Here is a 20,862-nt window from a genome sequence, read left to right on the forward strand (position 1 = left end):
AGCAGAATAGTAGAGTTGTCAGGGGCAAAAGCTGGAAATGATACATGTGATTCCAAGAGCTAGCCCTTTTTGCTTGGTAAATTTTGTGTTTTGCTCTGAGTAAACTAGATTAACAGCTTAGCTGTAGGAGAATGAAATCATGCTTTTATCACAGCATCATCTCTTAAAGCATGTGCAGTTTAACGTGTGGCAAAGAGGCAAAACAACACCCCAGTGACAATAACACTGCTGTCTCACCCACACGTGGACTTGACTGAATATCATCTCCCCGAGCAAGTGACTTTGAACAGAAATTATTCAGATTTCCTGAAGATCAGCAGCACAGAGCTATTAAAAGAGAAAAACATTACAGTCTTCTGATGTCAGCCCTCTGTGTTCACCTTTGATTCCCTTTCCCTATGTTTAAGCTGCAGAGGAAGACCTGGCTGACTCCAGCAGCAAAGGTGAAGCCCAAGATAAGAGTGGATCTCATGTAACATGAATTCATTTAACTCTCTGAACTGCAGTGGTGATATTTTTAGGAGTAGTTAAGTGTAACAGGAATATAATGAAGATAGGCTTATTTAGTCTTTAGAGTAGCCATGACTCAAATCTTGTGGGGCTTTCTAAATCAAGCTCAGTGGCTTAAGCTATATCTGGAAATATTCTGTGCAGCAAGTGGTGAAGTCAGCAGAGCTAAGGTCTGTAATGAGGACTAATGAGGTCTCAACAATAGGGTAGAGGGCAGCTGTCTCCAAGGTGCTCAGTTAGAGCAGAAATGCTGTGCAAGTAATGCTCCTAAATATGTTTTATTTTCAGGTGTGTTGATTTCACTTGTTAAAAAAACAAACAAACCAACCAAAACCCCCTGAAATTTCAAATAGAAATTACGTTCTCTTGTTTGGGCTGAAGAAGTCATGCCTGCTGTGTGATGGTAAAGGGTGCTGAGGCACTGGAATTTGTTGTCCAGAGAAGCTGTGGCTGCCCCATCCCTGGAAGTGTCCAAGGCCAGGCTGGATGGAGCTCCACGGTTCAGCCTGGTCTAGTAGAAGGTGTCCCTGCCCATGGCAGGGGGTTGGAATGAGATGGGATTTATGGTCCCTTCCAACTCAAATCATTTCATGATTCTGTGTGGAGGGTGCTCGGTATGTTGGATTAATGCTTGTTACATGTACCTCTGTAATGGGATGTTTAAAAAAGCCAGGCCTCCAGTACACTGAGAAAGACAAATGTGAGCTGATTTTGGAGGGAAAAAAGTTTCTGCCAGAAGTGTTATTGTAATTACATGTTACTGTGTTCACTATTTCAATGAGTAAGGATTTCAAGTCCATTTAAACTATTTGAGATTAAAATTAGAACTGTTGTTCTCCTGTTTCTGGGTGCATGCTGAGTGCTTCAGAAGAGTAAATGCCCCATTACAGTATAACTTAGTAAAATATTAGAGTCATTTGCACTACACTGGGATTTTACACCCTATTACTGCTCTGAATTATCTGTCATTAGCCCTCATTAAAGGCAGATTTGGTTAGATGGACAATTGACTATTGCAATTTGATTGCAAATATGTTGTTAGGCTTTCAAATGAATATTTAAAGTGGATCATTGCACAGTTTGCCTACAAATTCTTTTTTTTTTTTTTATTTTGTCCTTCCTCTCCCTCCATCTTTTAAGGAGCTTCCACCCAGAATTCCAATGCAGTGGAACCTGAAAAGCAAGTTGACAGCACGGTGAAAATGGCTGGAGTTATAGCTGGTCTCCTGATGTTTGTTATTATCCTCTTGGGAGCAATGCTTACCATCAAAAGAAGGTAAGTTTCTGCTTTGCTTCCATCTTGGACCTCTGGGCTGCATTGTTGTAGTTTCCAAAGGAAGAATAAATAAAGATAAAACATTCTTTATGTGTGACAGAGAGCAGCAGTTAATGCCTGTGTACATAACACTGACACGAAGGGTGGTAGGCCCAGAAGAAATACCACTTTTGGGAGATCCAGCAACAAAAGAATGGTTGTTACTGCAAAGAGATAATGATAATTAATTGATAATTAACGTCAAGAGATAAGTCACGAAGTAGCATGGGATAAAGGGGATAAAAGGAGAACCTCTCCTAACAGGAAAGGCTGAGAGATGTGGGATTGTTCAGTGTGGGGAAGAGAAGGTTTGGAGTCACCCAATTGTGGCCTTCCAGTACTTGAAGGGAGTCTACAAGAGAGATGGAGAGAGACAACTCACAGGGGGCTGGAGTGACAGGACAGGGGGGAATGGCTTCAAGCTGACAGAGAGGAGAGTTAGATTGGATATTGGGAAGAAATTCTTCCCTGTGAGAGAGGTGAGGCCCTGGCACAGGTTGCCCAGAGAAGCTGTGGCTGCTTCATCCCAACCATTCTTCCAACATTTGAGTTTTCTGATGCTTTGGCTGTCATGACTGCTACAACCTAAGTTATTATCTCCTGGATAACACAGACAAACCCCCAAGCAAAATTACTCGTAATGCAGAATGTCCAACCTCACAGAGGTTGGACACTGAGGATCCATTTGCTCTGTGTGAAAGTTCCCAAGCTCCTGCTGAGCTGAGCTGGCCCCTGAGACAGTGCACAGGACCTTCAGCTGAACTTGCCAGGTCCCTGGAGCAGCAATGTTTGGTGAATTTGGGTGTGATGTCCCACGCACAGAACTTTGCTCTAGCTGGTTTTGCCATAAGCTCTGTAAACCTGGGCAATTTTCTTCAAAGTTAACATTAGAAAGGAGGTGAGTGGGAGAATTACAAATCTAAATTCTCCCTTTTTTCCCTAGAGCTGGAAAATTACAGTTTCCTTTGTGTTGTTTCCACAGCCCCTCCTGGGGCAGACAAGCAGAATCCCTGCAGTCTGTGTCTCTGTCTGTTTGCTGCAATTTGCAAGGATACCCGCTGGAAGACACACTGAAATGAGGAATAAACTGGCTCATTGACTTTAAAATCTTTTCCCATTTAGAAGCTCTGAGTACAGGAGGAGGTTTGGGAGGCTGTAGCACACCTCCAGCACCTCCAGAGCTGCTGATCACATCCCTTCTGGGCTCCCCTGGATGGGCACCACCAGCCATGTCCAGCTGGGGCTCAGAGCTGCATGTGGACAAGTGTCCCCTGAGGATGGACCTCAGCCTGTCAGGCTCATTGCATTTGTAAACTAGTGTGGGTTGGGACCAGCTTTTATAAGAGGAGAAGCTGATTTGGAGCACAAATTGATTGGAACTTCTGGAGGAGCAGAGCTGAAAGCTTGAGCTCTTCTGAGAGAACAGTTTAACAACAGAGTTCTCTTTTTATTTTGCAAACAGAAGCATTTGGAGCTTAAGCTCATGCATTCCATGTTTGCATTAGCCTCATTTTAAAAACCCTTCCCAGTGCAGCAAGGCCTTGGTGTACAAATAGTGTAGTCTTGCAAGGCAACAATTCAGAAAAATAATTCAATGAGCTGAACTTGAGATGATGTCTTCAAATGGAGCTGGAAAATATCCCAGTGACATTTGTCCACTGGCCAGGGCTTCACAGCTCATTGGGAACAGGCACAGGATTTCCTGGATGAAGCATTTTGTTAACAGAAAGCAGAGGAAGCAGAAAGGGATTAGAAGAGAAGGAGAGCATTGGTTTGAGTTAAGCACTGGTATCATCAGAAACCTCTTTTTGTTCCTGTGAAACTCACCAGATTGGCAGCACGCTGCTTGGAACCTTTCAGACACAGAGCATGAGCAAGCAGTGCTCAGTTGCTCACAGTTTCAGCAGAACAAATTACAAAAACTCCAGGAACTCAAACATTTCTGGGGGCTGATAAAGTTTTAGAAGTTTCAGTCAGATATGTGAAGCTAAATTAAGCCAACTAGTGGTTTTATACAGTGGAAAATTTGGGTTTGACATTATGTTTGTTGTCTGAAAGTTTTAGTTGAAACTTAGGGTTGTCTAAAATCTGCTAAAGTTTCCATATCTATATATCTATGTCAAAACTGTGTATAAATTTCTGTTTTAAACATGACTGTCTTACAGTGTTTAAAATCAAAACCATTAACAGTTTGTTTTCTTGGCTTTGGGAACCCACTAACTCCAGGAGTTAAGTCATAGTATCATTATTACATCTATTTGAAATATAAAAATTGCTGCAACATAATGGAGAGAAACTTCACACAAGGACATGTAGGGACAGGACAAGGCGGGATGGCTTCAAACTGAAAGAGATTAAATTTAGATTGGATATCAGGAAGAAATTCTTCACTCTGATTGTGGGCAGGCCCTGGCACAGGGTGCCCAGAGCAGCTGGGGCTGCCCCTGGATCCCTGGCAGTGCCCAAGGCCAGGCTGGACAGGGCTTGGAGCAGCCTGGGACAGTGGAAGGTGTCCCTGCCCATGGCAGGGGGATTGGAATAATCTTTAAGGTCCATTCCAACCCAAACCACTCTGTGATAATTTAGCCTGCTAATTTAGAGGTGGTTTTCCATGCCTACATGAGTGTATGTGCTCACAAAAGACAGAACAACATTCTTCATTAAAAGATATCCTGAAATATCCCATTTTTATTGTATGAAAATATTTCTAATTCTCTACAGAGCTTGTTGTTTTTTCCTTAATGTTATTTAAATATATTTATGTAACAGAGTATACAAAATCATTTTGCAAAAACAAAATGAAACAAGAAAAACAAGATATTTTTCAGGAGAAAATACCTTTTGACTTCACCCCTCCCCTAAAGTATTTGATTTTGGTCTGTTTTGATTTCATCTGGGCAGTTTTAATTCTGGTGTAATCGTGACTTGTATTTCCCTGGAGTGAAGAACGTGACACCTCTCAGGCTGGTGTGTTTGAGCAGACAAAGCCTCCACTGACCCCTTTAAATGTAAGACTGAATAAATAGGATCAGACAGCCTGCCATGGATGCACTGTAAATAAGTTCTTTAAACTGCTGTCGGTAGCAAAAAAGGAGATTTGGGGCTATGTAGGGTCTAGGATTATTTCCTCCTATGAAAATTCAGCTCCTTATTCTGGATTAGGATTTAGGTGGTTACCTTAAACTAATTAAATAAAACCCTAAAGCCTCTTGGGCAGAACATACCCGGGCTGTAGGATGGAATTAGGAAAAGGGACATTTGCACATTGAGAGACCCATGCCCCTCATGTCCCTGTTTCAGGTGGGAGACAGGCAGGGGTTTGGGTTGTGCTGTACATTCTAGGACCAGGTTGTGTTTTTACTGAACCACAACTCCAACCAGTTCTCACAGTTAAGTTTTGAAATATTCTTCAGTAAATCCTTATTTCAGACTGCATATTTTGGAAGAATTTGAGCCAAAACGTCCAATTCCAAAATATTCCTCCTTTTGTTTGTCTTCCTTTATTTTCTATCCTTATGGAGCAAATGTTTCTGAGCTTTCCTCTGCAGCCTGGAGGGATGTGCAGCTTTTTCATGAGGGCTGAGAGTCTGGTGGGATCCCAGATGTCTGTGGTCCAGACAGGAGAGCAGCAGAAAGAACAGCAGGATGTTCAAGGGAACTCTTCCAGTCAATAGAGCTGTGTGAGCCCAGGTCCTGGCCTCTCCCAGGGCTTGGTTTAATGGAATCATTTTGGGGATTTCAGGGGCTCAGCTGCATGTGCTCTCATTTTCTACATCTTGGTCACGTTTCCCTTTGTTTAGAGGCTCAGTGGAACTGGGATTTTCACAGGGAAGCTCAGTGGCAATCACTGCACCTTAACTGGTGCATTGCTAGGGCCTGTAGAATTGCTACTTTCAGGAGATAATGGCATTTAGTTAAAATCCATCCAGGTGTATCATGGAATCTGTGCCCTTCAAATAACATGGCATACATCAGGAATCTGGCCAAAATAGCAGGTTTATAGCAAAGGCCATCATCAAGAAAACCATGCCACTTCAGTTAGATCCTCATGAGCTGTTCTTTACCCCATGTGTGCACAGCACAGAGGGTGATTGTGCACGGAGGGACTGAGCTGAACCTGGTTTCCACATGTGATTATGGAAGTTATGTTCAGAGCAACCATAAAAGTGAACACTTGAAAGCTGCATTTGTATTTCTAAGTGATTCCTAGTCATCCTAGCATCTTCAAGGATGGGATTTTAAAGCTGTGCAATAGGCTGAAGTTTGTGTTTCATTGTTTTTCTCTGTCTTGACCACTGCTGCTGCTTTGGTGGCTTCTTGTGGCTGGTGGTAAATCTCTAATACCCTGGGCTAGGTCTGTCATGAACCAGTCTTTTTAGAGGAGCCCCTTTCCAGCTATGTAAGGGAAAATATCACCTCTTAAGCTACAACTGATTGCCAAGGCTCAGTTTGTGGTGCTGCTCAAAATGTTGTGAAATGAATTGTTGAGAAACTGTGATAGAAAATGCTTAATCACAGTGATGCAGAGAGCTAATGTATGCCCCCAGTGCTCAGCTATAAATATGGAGTGATGCTTGAATTGTTAATGAACTATTTGCATTTTAGAGTTTGATGAAGCTTGATTTATCATTAGACAATTTGCTCATTGTCTAAATATTCCAAAATTGTGGCGTTCTTACATTGTCACTTCCCTATTTATTGTTATTTGTATTAATAGCTCTGACATCTTTCTTTCCATTTCAAAAATATCAAAGCACTTGAGAGGCAAAATTAAGTCTCATTGCCCACGGTACTGACATGATAAAGTGAGGGAATTAAAGGTGAGGGCATTTATTCATGGTGGCAGAAGTGGAAACACAACCTGTCTCCAGTTCAGTATCTATTTATTCCTCACCAACATACAGCTCCTGAAACAAGTGTAGGCAAACAGGATCTCAGTACAGAAAACAGAACAAATATATTTTGTATTGAAAAAGAAGCCTGGAGTTCATCTAAATCTAATTATGTGCTTTTCTCTTTTTCTCCTTTTGGATATTTTGTTCATCTGAACTGGCCGTCAATATTTAGAAGAAATGCATATTCCTACTCCTATTACTTGTAAGTACTTGACTGGGGATGAGGTTTTTTGAGCATGTTCACTCTGTGGTAATTTTTGTGCTTTGTTATATTTTTTTCTTTTTGTTTCTCTTTTTTTTTTTTTTTTTAACCACTCCATTTATCCTTGTCTTTCCAGCAGAATGTGTTTTATTTTCCCAGTTGCATGCTGTTATGTTTTCCCCATTTTCCCACTGCACCTGTAGCTGTGCCTGCAAACATATGAATGTCCACATGGTTTATAACTCTTCAAACTGGATATTCATCTTTAGATTGGATATCAGGAAAAATTTCTTCACCAAAAGGGCTGTCCAGCACCAGAACATGTGGCCCAGGGAAGTGATGGAGTCACCACTGTGGCATTTAAAAGTTGTGTAGATGTGGCACTTGGGGACAGGGTTTAGGGATGGACACGGCAGTGCTGGAGGAACAGTTGGACTTGATGATCTTGGAAATCTTCTCTAACATAAATGATTCTATGATTCTGTGAATGCTAATGGACAAATACAGAGTGTCCCAGGTGCACCTTTTTAATTGTCCGTTGCTTGTAGCCACACTTGAGGGAAATTCACACCTGAAAGTTATTGTTGGGAATTTCTCAGCTGTGGATGTAAGCTTTTTAAAAACCTTAAGGTTTCTGACAACTGGGAGTTGACACTATCCCAGCAAACATCCCTGTTCCTGGAGCTGCCAGGTTCTGAGTGTTGGTTTAGATCATTGGATGATGAAGTGGTTCAGATATTCAGATCTAAATCACCTGTCCAGTCCTAATGACAATGCTGCATAATTAAGGCAGTTGTTAAGGCACATGAAAATGCTTCACACATGGGTACTTCCAGAGCCATCTGTTGCCTAAAGATTGAGGGGCTGGGAAGCAATCAGGGCCAAGCTGTTTCTGGCATGATAATGGTTGTCTGAGGATCTGGGGGAGGAGAGGGCTGGATCAATGATGTGAGGAAAAGTCCTGGAGAAGTGAGTTGATGCCTCTGCTGCCATCAGAGGGCTGGGAGGGATGGAGAAGGCAGCTGTTGCTGTGGACAGGAACAGCTCTGCCCTCGCCAGCTCTCAGAAGCAGCAGGAGCTCTATCACTGACACCAGCCCTTTCCCCAGAACTTGCCAGGCTTGTCAGGGCTCTGAAACACACCAAGTTGTCCAGAGGGCCACATCAGCCCTGACAGCCTTTCCTGGCCTGCTGCTCCAGGAACTGCCTCCTTTGCCCCTTCCTGCAGTTCCTCTTTGTCTCATCTTGGTGCTTTTGTCTGGAAGCTGATCAGCAGGTCAGCAGAATGAGAGGGTTGATGTGCTGCCATTTTAAGGGGAGCTGATTTCTTTTCCACATGAGTTGCTTTAGGTCCAAAGAGCAGGGCAAAGGAGGATCCCTAAGCACCACTGCTTGGAGGGATTTTTTCTCCATGACCTCTCAGGAAGCTATTGAAAGAGGAACCTTTCCCACTTTCCAAGCATGTGAGGAGTCTTAGGACACCATCCTAAGGCTTTGCCCAGTGATGTAATTGTAAATGCAGAGTAACTCCATTTCCTCTAGACCTCCTCACTGGTTCACCAAGAATGAAATTTGACCTCAAGTAGTCCGATTAAAGAGGAGGTTAACTAAGTGTAAAGTAGGGGCTGGTTCTAACCCAAAGGTGCTACGAGCTAGTTGAATTTATTGATAGAACCCTTCCTCTTCTGCACATTTCTCACTTTTACTGTTTGGTTTCCTTACAGCCAGTAGCACCACTGCCTGAGAAATTCACTGCCAGGTTTCCCAGTATAATTCTGTCTTTTCCAGTAGGCAGTATGTGGTCAACATATTCCCCACTTCATTTTATTTTGAGATCCATGTGTTTAAAAAGATGAATCAACTTCCGAGCCCTCTGTGACCCATTTTACAGCTGCACAGCATTGCTTGGAGCAGTCAGCTGAGGATTGTTCTGCCAGAGCAAGCACAGGGGTCCTTAAGGGGTCTGTTTGCTGTGGGTCAATTTGCTAGACCCTTTATCCTCAGGGAGCGGTGCAGTGACTCAGGAAAAGAGAAGAGAAAACCCTCTGGAGGGTCACCCAAGCCTGGGGTTGCAATGAGCTTCAACAGAGGCAGAAGGAAGGGCTTTAATAAGGTTTAATGAGGCAGATGTCCACCACAGAGCACATCACACCAGGGAAAAGCCAGAGGTGCCATCAGGCAAGCTGAGTGTTCATAGCAGCCAGTGGAGGTTGGAGCACAGCTTGCAGAAATCACAGAGCTTTCCCTCCCCAAAATGTTCTGCAGAGAGCTCACTGTTAGCTCTGTGCTGGTGGTGTCCCAGGGACTGCTCTGCAAACTGGAGGCATCACATCACCAGTCACCTCACCTTAAACACTGCCAGCACCAGGCTCTGCGTGCTTTGGTTCACATGGACATCTGTTCCCTGCACTGGGAAAACCAAGCTCTGGTTTGGATCTTTTTCCCCTTGAACAACAATCAAAGTAAAAGGGATGTTCCAGTAGTGAGGGAAGAAAGCAGGAGAGCCCACGAAGGAGCATACAGTGAAGTTGTACTGAGTTTCATGTTTCGAGTTGCACATGAAATAGGATGTTTCATTAGAATTGCAGATGAAAATCTGAAATTGCTAAGGATTGAGCAATTCTTAGCCAAACTTGATTCAAATTGCTCTGGACTCCTATGAGCAGAGAGGTTGGATTTAAGTTTATTTGAAATGTTGTGGAAATAACAGCAGCAATATGGTTATACACAGGTTGTTTGTTTTTTTTTTTAATAGAATTGGTTTCTATGCTATGACCTTGCATGAATTATTTAGTCCTGAAGCAAAATTCAGTTGAATGAGTTCAGTTGAACCAGTATTGAAAAGCAGGTTTCCAAATAGATCTGCTGGCAGGTCTTTAAATGTGACCATATGGACTGTATCACTTCATGTTTGGTTTCAGTTTCTGGACTTCAAAGCTGTGTTTCTTAGAACAATTCTTGTCTGCTTTCAGATAATTCCTCCCAGCCCTTTGTCATCTTCTATACAGGCATTTCTTCTTGTTAGGGACCAAACTCTCCTATCCTAACTCTTCCAAACAGTTCTGTAATGATAATTCTATAATGATAATTCTATTAAATTCCAAACAGTTCTGAATGATAATTCTATTAAAGTCACAGAGACTTTTTTGAGGAGTACCTGGTCTTTACAGAGACAGGCCACAACATTTTGGTAATCTCTAGACTGGAGTTCTGCTCTCAGCCAGTCTTGTGTTCTGCTGCAATTCAGGACTGGGAAATCTGATTCTGTGAGATGGTTGAGTACCTGCAGCTCTGACTGGTGAAACCACTCCAAAATATTCACTTATAGGAGCAGCTGGTTTTTTGGGCCTGCATAGTTATTAGGTAAATAATTATGGGATTCTTGTACAGCAACACTTGACTGAGAGCTTCCTACAACATATAGGAAAGGATGAAAGAGAAGGCCATAAAGATCTTTAACATGCTTTAAGTGGAAATACAACCCAGGGGGCTTCGATTCCTAACTTGCAACTCATCGTGAAGGGTCAACATCATATTGTGTACTTCAGTTTACCCATCAGCAAAGGCTAACTGCTAATGAGTTGAGATCCTGTGAGGAGCAAGAGATGGAATTAGGAGTTCTTGTTCTGGTGCACTCCTTGCATCCCTGTGCCCCGGATGGTACCTGAACCTTTTCAGAGGAGTTACTCTGTATTTACACCAACACAAATGGTGTCTAAGCTTGGGACAGAATTGCTGCTGTCTCTCTGCACTTAAGTTTAATGGGCAGTGTAAGATATCAACCCAGCCAGGTCTGGAAGAAGTTGGTTTTACTCCCAGCTGAAGCTGTAAAACACAGACAGCAATTCATCCAGTTTACAGAAGGGTTTGCATCTAGTGACAGACACCTCTTTTGCAGCAGTATTTTCAACTGCAGTAATCCATATCATGATTTTATTATTTGCTCACCAGGAATTAAATGGAAATGTTTTCTGTGTGTGGGTTGTTTGTTTTGGTTTGTTTCTTTCTCCTGGGCTGGGTAATGGCTGCAGAATGAAATTTAATCAAGAGCAATATGAGACCAGGGAAGAATTTCTGGAAATACAGAGATTCATGTATGTGTTACGAGCACTCAGTTTAATGTTATTTATAAGAAAAGGGCACTCAATGGCCAGGATGTTTTCCTTTTCCCCTGAACTGCCCAGAGCTCCAAGGAAATGATTGCAATGTAGGAAGCCCCTTCAACTCCCACTGGAATTTCACACCTATTTTAATTGTTGAGTGGTTTTAGCTGGGAGTTTGGGAGAGATTGCAAAGGTTATTGAGCTAAATTTATACTTAGATTTTTTGAGATAGCAAAGTTTATGCTGAATTTATTGCCACCATCTGTGGGACATTTGAAAAGAAAAAAATCCCTTTATTTTATTTAGAAGTGTACCTCTGTATAACCACATTCATACATAAATATCTCCATGTATTTCCATGGATGGTGGGATCTGCCTGCACAGGTCAGCTTGCTAAATCAGGATTTTAAGAAGAAACATTCTCATTAGGTGCTTTTCTCATCAGATGATGGAAAAACAGGATCATTAATCAGTGGCTATGCCTGTCTAATGAAAGCAAATTAAAAAAATAATATATCAAAATGCAGAAAGTAAATGAGATGTTCTTTAGAACGTGTCTGTATGGTGATTGTAAGCCTAAGCCTTGCAGAGGGCAGGATTTGTGGGTGTCTCTACCAGCAGAGACTTATACTGGATGGCTCCTACGTGCACCTGGCTTGTCTAAACTTTCTCTGGTTGTAAGTAAAGCTAAAAACAAAATATAAATAAAAATAAATCCCCCACAAGCAGTGATTAATTTGATCAAGTGAAGCTTAGATCATACTCTCAAGAGCCTGTGCTTGTGTACCCACAGTACGAAACGCTCAGGGCATCTTTTGACTTATCTCCACTTTCTCCTGTCCTGTGAAGTTTGCTCTGTGACATTGGCCTTTGCTCTTCACTAGACCTTTCCTACACCTTTACTGCAGCAACCTCCCTCTGCTGCTGCCACAGCCTGGTGTTAAAAGCAGGTTCAGGAGGGGCAGGTGAGCAAGCACACATTTAATCTGCAGCATGGAGCAGGTCCCCCACTGTGTGACAGAGCACTGCTCTGAGCTCCCACTCCTCTGGCTCTGTTCACACCCTCTAGTGACCAGCATGTCCAGCTCCTCCTGCACAGAGCTCTCCCCCAGTTTAAAATGAACAGCCTTCCCCAGAGCTTCCCATTCCCCAGCCCCTGCAGGCAGTGGGAACAGCTCCCCTCTGGTGTCTTTTCATGTCTGAAGACCTATCAGCCCTATTTGATTTTCTCTTCTCTAGATTAATGGTCCACATTGCCTTTGGCCGCTGCTTGTAGACCATGTTCTCCAGTTTTACCTTTCGTGTCCTCCTTCGTGTGAGCCCCTGTAGCACACGTCTGATTTGAAGAGCAGTGTTGCAGCAGAGCCCTCTCCAATCCTCAGTCAGAGCAACAGGATCACCCAGATTATAGTGCCGTGCCCTTAGTTTTAAACCAGCATGAAACCATTCTCCCAAACTGGATTTGTCATCAACCACAGGTTTAGGGCATGGAGATCCTTTCCAATAGATCTGTTGTTTGGCCAGTGCTCCCTGGGATTTGCATGGCTCATCACTGCCTGCCTTGAATTGGAGCAGATTCCATCACAAATTGCAGGTGTACTCCTAGAGTTTGCTATGCACAATTCTCTAAAAGGAATTTTTTTTTTCTACTTTCTCAAATTGCTTATTGAAAATGAGGGCAATATGCAATTTGTGTCTGTAGGAGGAAATTTCACGTTTAACTTACATGATCTATACCTAATGTCTAAATTACCTGTGCATGCAAATCTACACCACAGTGTACAAAATCCATCCTGGTGAAACATCTCAAATTAAATCTGTCAATGTACCTGCACAAGAGTGCTCCAGGAGTGGCAGTTATAGATTTAATGTTCATGCATGTAGAATTGATAGAAAAAGTTAGAGAAGAGTTTGAAGCTGCTTTTAAAAAATAATCCCTGACAGTCATCCAAACCTCCATGAAACAGGAATCTGATCCTGCAGATACTTCTAACAGAAAATATTGCTGGAGCTTCCTGATTAATGCCCGTGGCAGGAAACAGTTTGTGCTTGATACCAAGTTTGCATTTCTTGACTGTTTAAGTAGAACTCCCACAATTTTAATATAGTGCTTCAGATTTTATGTCTAGTCTCTGATATGAGTAGAAATTTCAAAAAATAATCAAATCAAATCTCCAAGATTTTTCCCCCCAAATTCACACTTGTGTTCACTGCCAATGGCTTTTCTCCTTGCTTTAGTGGGGTCAGCATCAACTGCCTGATTATACAGCTGGTTTTATTTTTTCACTCAACTTTGAGCATCTTTCTGTCTCATACCTCCTCTGTGTGTGTGGTGCTTGCAAACATCATCTCTTCATCTCCAAACCTTCTCAAACTGAAAAGAGCAACGCAGTAAACTCCATCCATGGACTCCTGCTTCCTTCTTGCCACGTTTCCTTTACCCTTGAATGTAAACCAGCATTAAGATCATTTTATTCACATCCTGACATTCTGTGTCGATTGTATCAGACTCTTCTCCCCAGTATCTGCCTGGTCCTTTATTTCCTCCCCTTTCAGCTGCATAATGCATGAGTGGGGAAGTGTCTGCTCCGTGAGGGGTGTCAGCTGTGCTGGGGACACGCTGGGCACGCAGCCAGCCCATGACTGACACTGATGCTCCCAGAGCAGCTTTGTTGGGGTGTTGCAGTGGCTCTGTGCAGGGCAGTGGGGACAGCGGGAGCCGTGTCACCGGCGTGGCTTGTCAGTGATTCACAGAGATCTCTTGGAGCGCCCTATTTTTGGAAACAGCATTTCTAGATAAATGCTTTTCCATTTCCAAAAGACGTTTTGACGTGCTGGGAAATAAACCTCTACCTAGCTGTGGGTTTTAAGTCACATCCCTAACATTCTGGAAAGTGCTAGTCATTTGATTTTATAATCTTTTCTATGAATTATAATGATGGTAAGGACCAAATAGGCTTAGTCCTGTGCTGCCACTCTCTCCAGACACAGAACGGCAGCAGAAAAGGCACGTTTAGAAACTGAGAGCCCCTTGATGTGTCTGGCAAGCTTAGCTCTGAAATCCTCAAAAGAGATCTGTCTTCCTTTTCCCTCTAAATTTAGACGAAGAATTTTTACATTCTTGCAACAGAGAGGGAGAAAGGTGGAAACTGATAAGGCACTGTTGAAAGAAAATTGTAGCATTTTCAGATGCAGACCTGGGTTGTGTGTGCGAGGTAGATTGAGAACTTTAAACTCATGTCACCTTTTCTTTTTAGGCATTCAAGCCAATGTTTTAGGGGCCTCTCTGTCTTCTACAGGACCAGGTAGAACTCCTTTGCATAGGGCTTTTGTAAGCAGGCCTTTGGGGACTAAGGGGCTTGGGTTTGGGGTTATTTTTTTCCTGCCTAGGACATGCAGAAATGTTGTTGCTCATTCACTCAAAGACAAAACAAGTTTGCCAATTCCTGCTCTTTGTAGCCTGTTGGCATTTCCGAAAAGATACCAGGCAATGGGGACTCACAGATAATTATTGCCACAAATAATTTAACTTTCACTGAATGAGGAAGTCGCCCCTTTTGACTCACCATTTTCAACCATCGGAGTCATGGTCTGTAGTGGCTCACCCCAGCAGTCCAGAGTGCTTGTTATTAAGGATATCTGCTTTTTGGGTTAGTGTTTCCCACTGAGTGATTTTAATTCCTGTTGCCAAAGGATTCACAGAGGCACGTACGATTAGCAAGCCACCAGGATTACAAGATCCACACGGCAGGGTTAACACACTTCAAGGCTACTTTAGTTACCCCAGGTACCACAGCACAAAAACGCAGGGGCTCCCATGTCTGCAGCTCATGGCTCCTAAATCTGCCTGTGCCAACGCTGCTGAACACTGGAAGCGAAGCTTTTAGCATCATTAAACAGCAGCTTTTTGCTTCATCTCTCAAGGACTGCTCCCCTCTTTGCATCTTCATCTGCACAAGTGGATACACCGAGAGGGTTTTGGGAGATCTGAGTAAGCCCCCTGGGATGATGGACCCAATTTGAACAGCTCTGGGCTTGGATTGGAACCACTAATTGTAAACGGCTGAACCCCAACTGGCTGAGCAGATGAGACAGATGTGTTTGTTCAAAAGTTTGCAGCAAACATCCAAGTTTTTTGCCATGAATCTGTGCTCTCCTGATCTGGATTATCTTTCTTTAAAACAGGCTCTTCCCACAGACTTAGGCAAAGGATTTAGCTCTCTTTGACCCTTCTTTCCAAACAAGTATTAGTGGTCAAGCTGCTCATCACCTGAAGGCTGGGGCTCAGCTACGTGCTTGAACTTCCCTGTAAATGCCACTCTGACATGTTCTGGGCATAAATAGAGTCTGTTAGACTATGTTGGAAGGAGTACCTTTTTTTTTTTTTTAATCTAATTAAGTTTAAAAGATGGGTAGTACTTACCATAAGCATGTTGTTTTAGAGAAGAAAAACCTCTTTGCAAAATGATTTAGTTGTTAGGATTTTTTTTCTTTGAGTTGGAGAAGAAAAAGAAAACTAAAGCTCCTTCTTACAGTAATCTGTTTTTCTCCTTTTTATTTTATTTTCTTATCTAGGGAAGTGGTGTAAGCAAAGTTCTTTGCTGGTGCTAGGGATTTGTGTGATATTTTTTCAAGGTGTGGATTGTAGAATGTCACACATTCATTTTTAAAGGGTTTTGCTCTCTGATACGAATGAAGCACAGGGCAGTCAAATGTCAGTGGAAGCTTAGCAGCTCACTTTTCCTGCTTCTCTCCATTTTATTATGCTCTGTGTTTGCAAAAGAGGAGCCTCTTATGTTCTCAGCTTTGTCAGTGTTTTGAAAGCAGGCAGCCTTTCTGCTTTTGACAAAGTTTTTGCTGTCTCCTCAAAACAAAAAAAAAAGCCCCATTTTCCCAGAATAGGGCCATATTTGGACATTGCTAAAACAACTTCAACCTTCAGCATGCCCCACCCTTCCCTGGCTGGGGATCCCAGAGCAGTTCCAGGGTGTATCCCAGAGCAGTTCCAGGAGGCTGCTGCCCTCACTGCTGTGCTTGGGGACAGGACAGAACTCTGCTCCAGCTCTCAGGTGGCACAGAGCCAGGTCTCACACTCCCTCAAAGAGCATCCCAGGGGATGGATGCAGATGTCCTGGTCCCTGGAGTGAGCAGTGCTCCCATCCCGAGCCCTCTGCTCCTCCTGGAGCGCGTGGCACCCGCTCTGGGGGCTGGACCTGTTCCACCTTCTCCAAGGCACCTGCTCCAGGGTTTGTACCTGTTCCACCCTCTCCAAACCTGCTCCAGGGTTTGTACCTGTTCCACCCCCTCCAAACCTGCTCCAGGGTTTGTACCTGTTCCACCCCCTCCAAGGCACCTGCTCCAGGGTTTGTACCTGTTCCACCCCCTCCAAACCTGCTCCAGGGTTTGTACCTGTTCCACCCCCTCCAAACCTGCTCCAGGGTTTGTACCTGTTCCACCCCCTCCAAACCTGCTCCAGGGTTTGTACCTGTTCCACCCTCTCCAAGGCTGAGGTAGCACTCCCACTGCTGGGGTGATGCAGGTTTGTGCCAGATGAGTGACTGGGAGGGAGAGCTCCAGGCTGGTATCACGATATTTGTTGCGCTCCAGAAGTTGCATTAAAAGCCTCTGGGGTTTCCTGGCGTGCGGTTTGTCACGTGCCTTGCATGTCTGACCAAGTGGGGTAATTTTGTCAGAATATTTTGCCGTTGCTTTGCTTTTAAGAAGGGCAAACTGACCTTGCTTTCTCCCCTCTCCAAACCACCCAAAGGAAGCTAGCCAAGAAGCAGAAGGAGACTCAGACCAGCACGCAGAGAGAGATGGGTCCTGTGGCTACTTCTGACAAGACCTCCACCAAACTCAGTGCTGTTCACAATGAAGAAGCTTTTTCTTCCAGCTGCCAAGATGTTAATGGATTCAGTAAGTTTAACTTGCTTGCAATGGATATGACCCCCTTGGAGAGCTCTGGGTTCTTAAAAGGACCTATTCCTTTGGGCACAGTGTTGAGGAGTTAGGAATGGCAGTGATAGCAATCTTTGCAAAAGCTCCATAGAAATCTGGAATGTCTCTGAGACTGCCCCTGGTTTCACTGTCAGACAGGTGGAGAACATTCCTCTGGGTCCAAATCTACTGAGAATAATTGATAAAGTCTGTTCTAATAACTGCATCAGAATAAGAGGCACATGTTTATTTGTTGTTTAGAAATACTTTTCCTTTGTGAGTAGAAGAGTCAAATCCCTTAGCTACTTGTGGGATGAAAAAACATTTTCTGTATTAAATTGTTATGAAAGAAGGCCTGGTCTCCTGGCTAGAGAACTGGAATGGAAAGACAACATTTCTTCCTTTGTCTGTGTCCTCGGTTTATTTTTCACACGGGTTCAGTAAAACTGATCTTAGTTAACATTTGTAAACCACTCAGACCTCTGTAGCTAAAAGAGTTTTGTGGGTAAAGCAGCACCAAGTCCTACTTTAGCCTCACTAGATCCAGGTTGAGTGCATGGTGGATTGCATGGTGGATTTGTAAACCTTTTTCGTATTAAATAAATTTAAACTTAGACACTATGGGCATGTCACTCCTTCTTTTGACACTCAGCCTGTTAGTTTGGACAAGGGACAGCTCTGAAACTCAAGTGTGTACTAAAACTCTTGTCTTTATTAAGCATCTTTAGTGAAGGGTTTTTTTCCCTAATTTCTAAAATGGAAGTGCTCATGATAGAAAAAATGTGGTTTTATCATTGAAACCTCCCCCTTGTAATCTGAAACTGAGTGGAATGGGTTGAGTGAATTCTTCCTTCCCCTCTCTGCAGGTCATGTCAAATTCCATCTGCATGTGCTGCTACTTCCATTTTGTGTGGCTCACCTGTGAGATGGATAAATAGGTGTCTGGGACAGCCAAGGCTGGCAGGGAACAATTTTCTCTGATATTAAATTGACTTCAGTCAAGATCTAATTTTCTCAGGTGCTGAGTAGCTGTGTCCTAAGGAGGCAGCAAGAGTTCTGTGGGGTTCATATCTCTGAAGGCCAGGAGAACAGCAGTGCTGGATCAGCCATCCCTGAAACAGCAGAGGCAGCTTGGCTGGAGTGTGTGGGGAAAGTCAAGTGTTTAACACTTCCCTCAGAATCTGGGTTTCTGAAAGTTTGGGGATTCTTTTTCTAACCAGAAAATGAGAAAAGAGACAAGCTTGAAATGTGACCTCATCTTTTCCCCCACCTTTGTTATTTTGACAGACTAATTAAAACAGCTGAGTAATTTGCTTGAAATGGCAACTGTAGAAAATATGATGTATCAAATTTTATAAAGAAACAGCACTCCAGGTTTTCAATTTTTTTAATCAGTTAGATCTTTACTTGTCTGACATCTCTGCAGATTATCACTGCCTTCCCCTATAACCTGAGTCAGCCATGGGTGGATTTTTTTTTTTTCTTCTTTATATCTATGAGAAAGAATTATCAATAAACCTTCATGATTTCTCCAAATTTTTTACTGCCAAGTCCAGGATGCTGAGGTGCTGGAGGTAAGTTCTGTGCAGTAGTGTGCACATGCTGATACAGGAATCTTGTGAGTAAAAGAATTCCTTGAAAAGAAAAATAAAATAAATTGCCTTAATGGAGTTTAATACTTGTGGGTTCTATGCAGGCCTACTTTGGAATAACATAATAGGATTATTTCTTAACCTTCCTGTTAACTAATAGAGTTTTACAGGGTTTATCCACCAGAGCTGTTGAAATCAACTGTCTTAAGCAGCAGTCAGATTCCTTCTTAATTTTTTTTTTTGCCTGCCAACAGTAAATAGCATTTCCAGCATCCCATGATGGGCAGTCACCCTCTCCATCCTGCCCTCAGCTGTGGGAGCCTGAGCTGGCTGTAGCAGGGATGTGGAAATGCCCCTCTCCTTTTGGAAGAAGAGCCCACCAAGAGAAGCAAAGTGTTTTCAATGCCAGGATCACCTTGCCAGCTCACAAAAGCAATCAAACAGAACAAGACAATTTGCTAAGTAGGATGCCTCAGTTATTGAATGACTTGCAGGCAACTTTACCTGCAGGACACAATGTCCTTGTAGGGCTTGTGTCCTTGCCTCCAGTTTTTACTTTCTGTCACAATAATTCTGATAACTTTTCAGACAGAACAAATTCATTGAGTGCCTACAGAAGCTTTTCTCTTCCCATGCTCTCTCCAGCTGGCCACTGGTCTGCTCCTGGGTGAGTCCTGTCCATCCTCCTGCTGGTGCTTACCCTGTGTCCCTGCCCTGCCACCACACAGGACTATTTTCTTAATTAGTTAGATTTAAAAATCCCACTTTCAAGGGTGCTGCCTGGTGCTCTGCACCATGAGGGAGATAAAAAATGAACAGCTGCCCTCCTTATCAGCCCCTTGTTTTCTGTTGAGGCATCAAGACCTCAGGTCTTGCTGAAAAGAGGAAGTGAATCAGGTATTTATCTTTCCTGGCCCGAAGCAAAGCCCCTCATCCCTCTTTCCATTCTGCAATGTTAGTTGTTATCCTGGCAGGATTCTCACTGATACATACAGGTGTTGAAATTAAAGGGATTTTTTGGACTCAGCCTCCATCTCTGACACTCCACAGAATCAGAGAAGGTGTTTGGTAAAACTGAGATTGGTCTATGGCTGTTCCAGCTTGTCTGCTTTTACTTGGGGATTATGAACAATCACAGTTGGTCATTTCCTCAGATATCTGGGGTTTTTTTAAGATAACCATATATCCCAACTCCATTAAAGGCAGGTGATGGCCCTGGCAGTGCAGGAATGTTGGGAAGCAGCACAGTCACGTGTAGACACTGGCTCAGGGCAGGGTTATTATGAAACAAGATGGGAAATGGGAAACAAAGTGGATCTAAATTTGCCCCCCAGTGTCTGCACTGACCAGAAAAGTGTGCAGGGGTTTGTGACCATGCAGAAATCAGGAGCAGTTTGGCAGTGATGGGACGAGCAGCAGTGGATCGGCTCAGCAGGGATGCACTGATGTGCTCTGCACAAAGGAACTGCTCTTCTTGACAGTGCTCAGGTGCCATGGACCAGCCTTGTCCAGGAGAATTCCCTGTCCCCAGCAGAGGCATCCTGACATCCTTGCAGGGGTTCTGGCAGGAGCTGTTTCATTCTGAGGATTTAATCCATTAAAATGCAACCAGTTTTGCTGGAGACTGATTTATTAAGGTGTGTTTTACCTGTGTGACATCTCAGTTTGGGGGCAGACAGCTCTCCAGACACCCTGCAGGAGGGACACAGATGGAGGAGTGGCTTTAATGCTTCAGGCAGAACATTCTGGAAGTGGGGAACTGAGTGCTGCAGTAGGAACCACTACCATAAGTTACCAAGTCAGTGTGATTTCACTTATGAGAACAAGAAGATGAGAGGGAGGTGTAGGCAAGTGGCACTCAGGGTTTAAGGGGTCCATTTCTTCCAAGAAACATCAAAATTCACACCTTTCCACAATCCTTCATGATTATATGATGAGTGAGATGCAAAGGTCTTCACAAAAGACAAACACAGCAAGATGTAGTTCTTACTCCTGCCCCATAGATAATTTTCACTCATAATTAGGTGACCTGCCAAATGCAGTCTAAGAACTTGTAGGGTCATAGACATGAAATGCTCCTTGTAGTACAAGAATTCTTCAAATAATTTAAAAATAAAAGATAAACTCACATTTTATCAAAGGCATAAAAGGAAAATGTACTAAATTCCCTTTTACTGGCTTTCATGGGATTTTTATGGGTTTGCTAGTTTAGGAAATATTATAAAAATTAAAGAATAATTTTCAGAATAAGAAGGAGCCTTCACCACTCTGCATGACTGGAGGGATCTGTGTGGCCTCACGTGCCACTC

The 20,862-nt window shown here is 43.2% G+C and overlaps 1 protein-coding gene across 1 annotated transcript in view; it reads left to right on the forward strand.

Moving 5' to 3' along the window:
* PTPRT (protein tyrosine phosphatase receptor type T) overlaps positions 1-20,862 on the forward strand; it is a 435,197-nt gene that overhangs the window by 365,831 nt on the left and 48,504 nt on the right. The window contains exons 14-17 of the mRNA XM_053992839.1: positions 1,651-1,786; positions 6,893-6,922; positions 14,282-14,329; positions 16,792-16,940. Of these exons, the coding sequence (XP_053848814.1) occupies positions 1,651-1,786; positions 6,893-6,922; positions 14,282-14,329; positions 16,792-16,940 (363 nt within the window). The remainder of the gene's footprint in view (positions 1-1,650; positions 1,787-6,892; positions 6,923-14,281; positions 14,330-16,791; positions 16,941-20,862) is intronic.

This window comes from Vidua macroura, chromosome 17 (assembly GCF_024509145.1).
Source record: "Vidua macroura isolate BioBank_ID:100142 chromosome 17, ASM2450914v1, whole genome shotgun sequence".
Taxonomy (NCBI): Eukaryota; Metazoa; Chordata; class Aves; order Passeriformes; family Viduidae; genus Vidua; species Vidua macroura.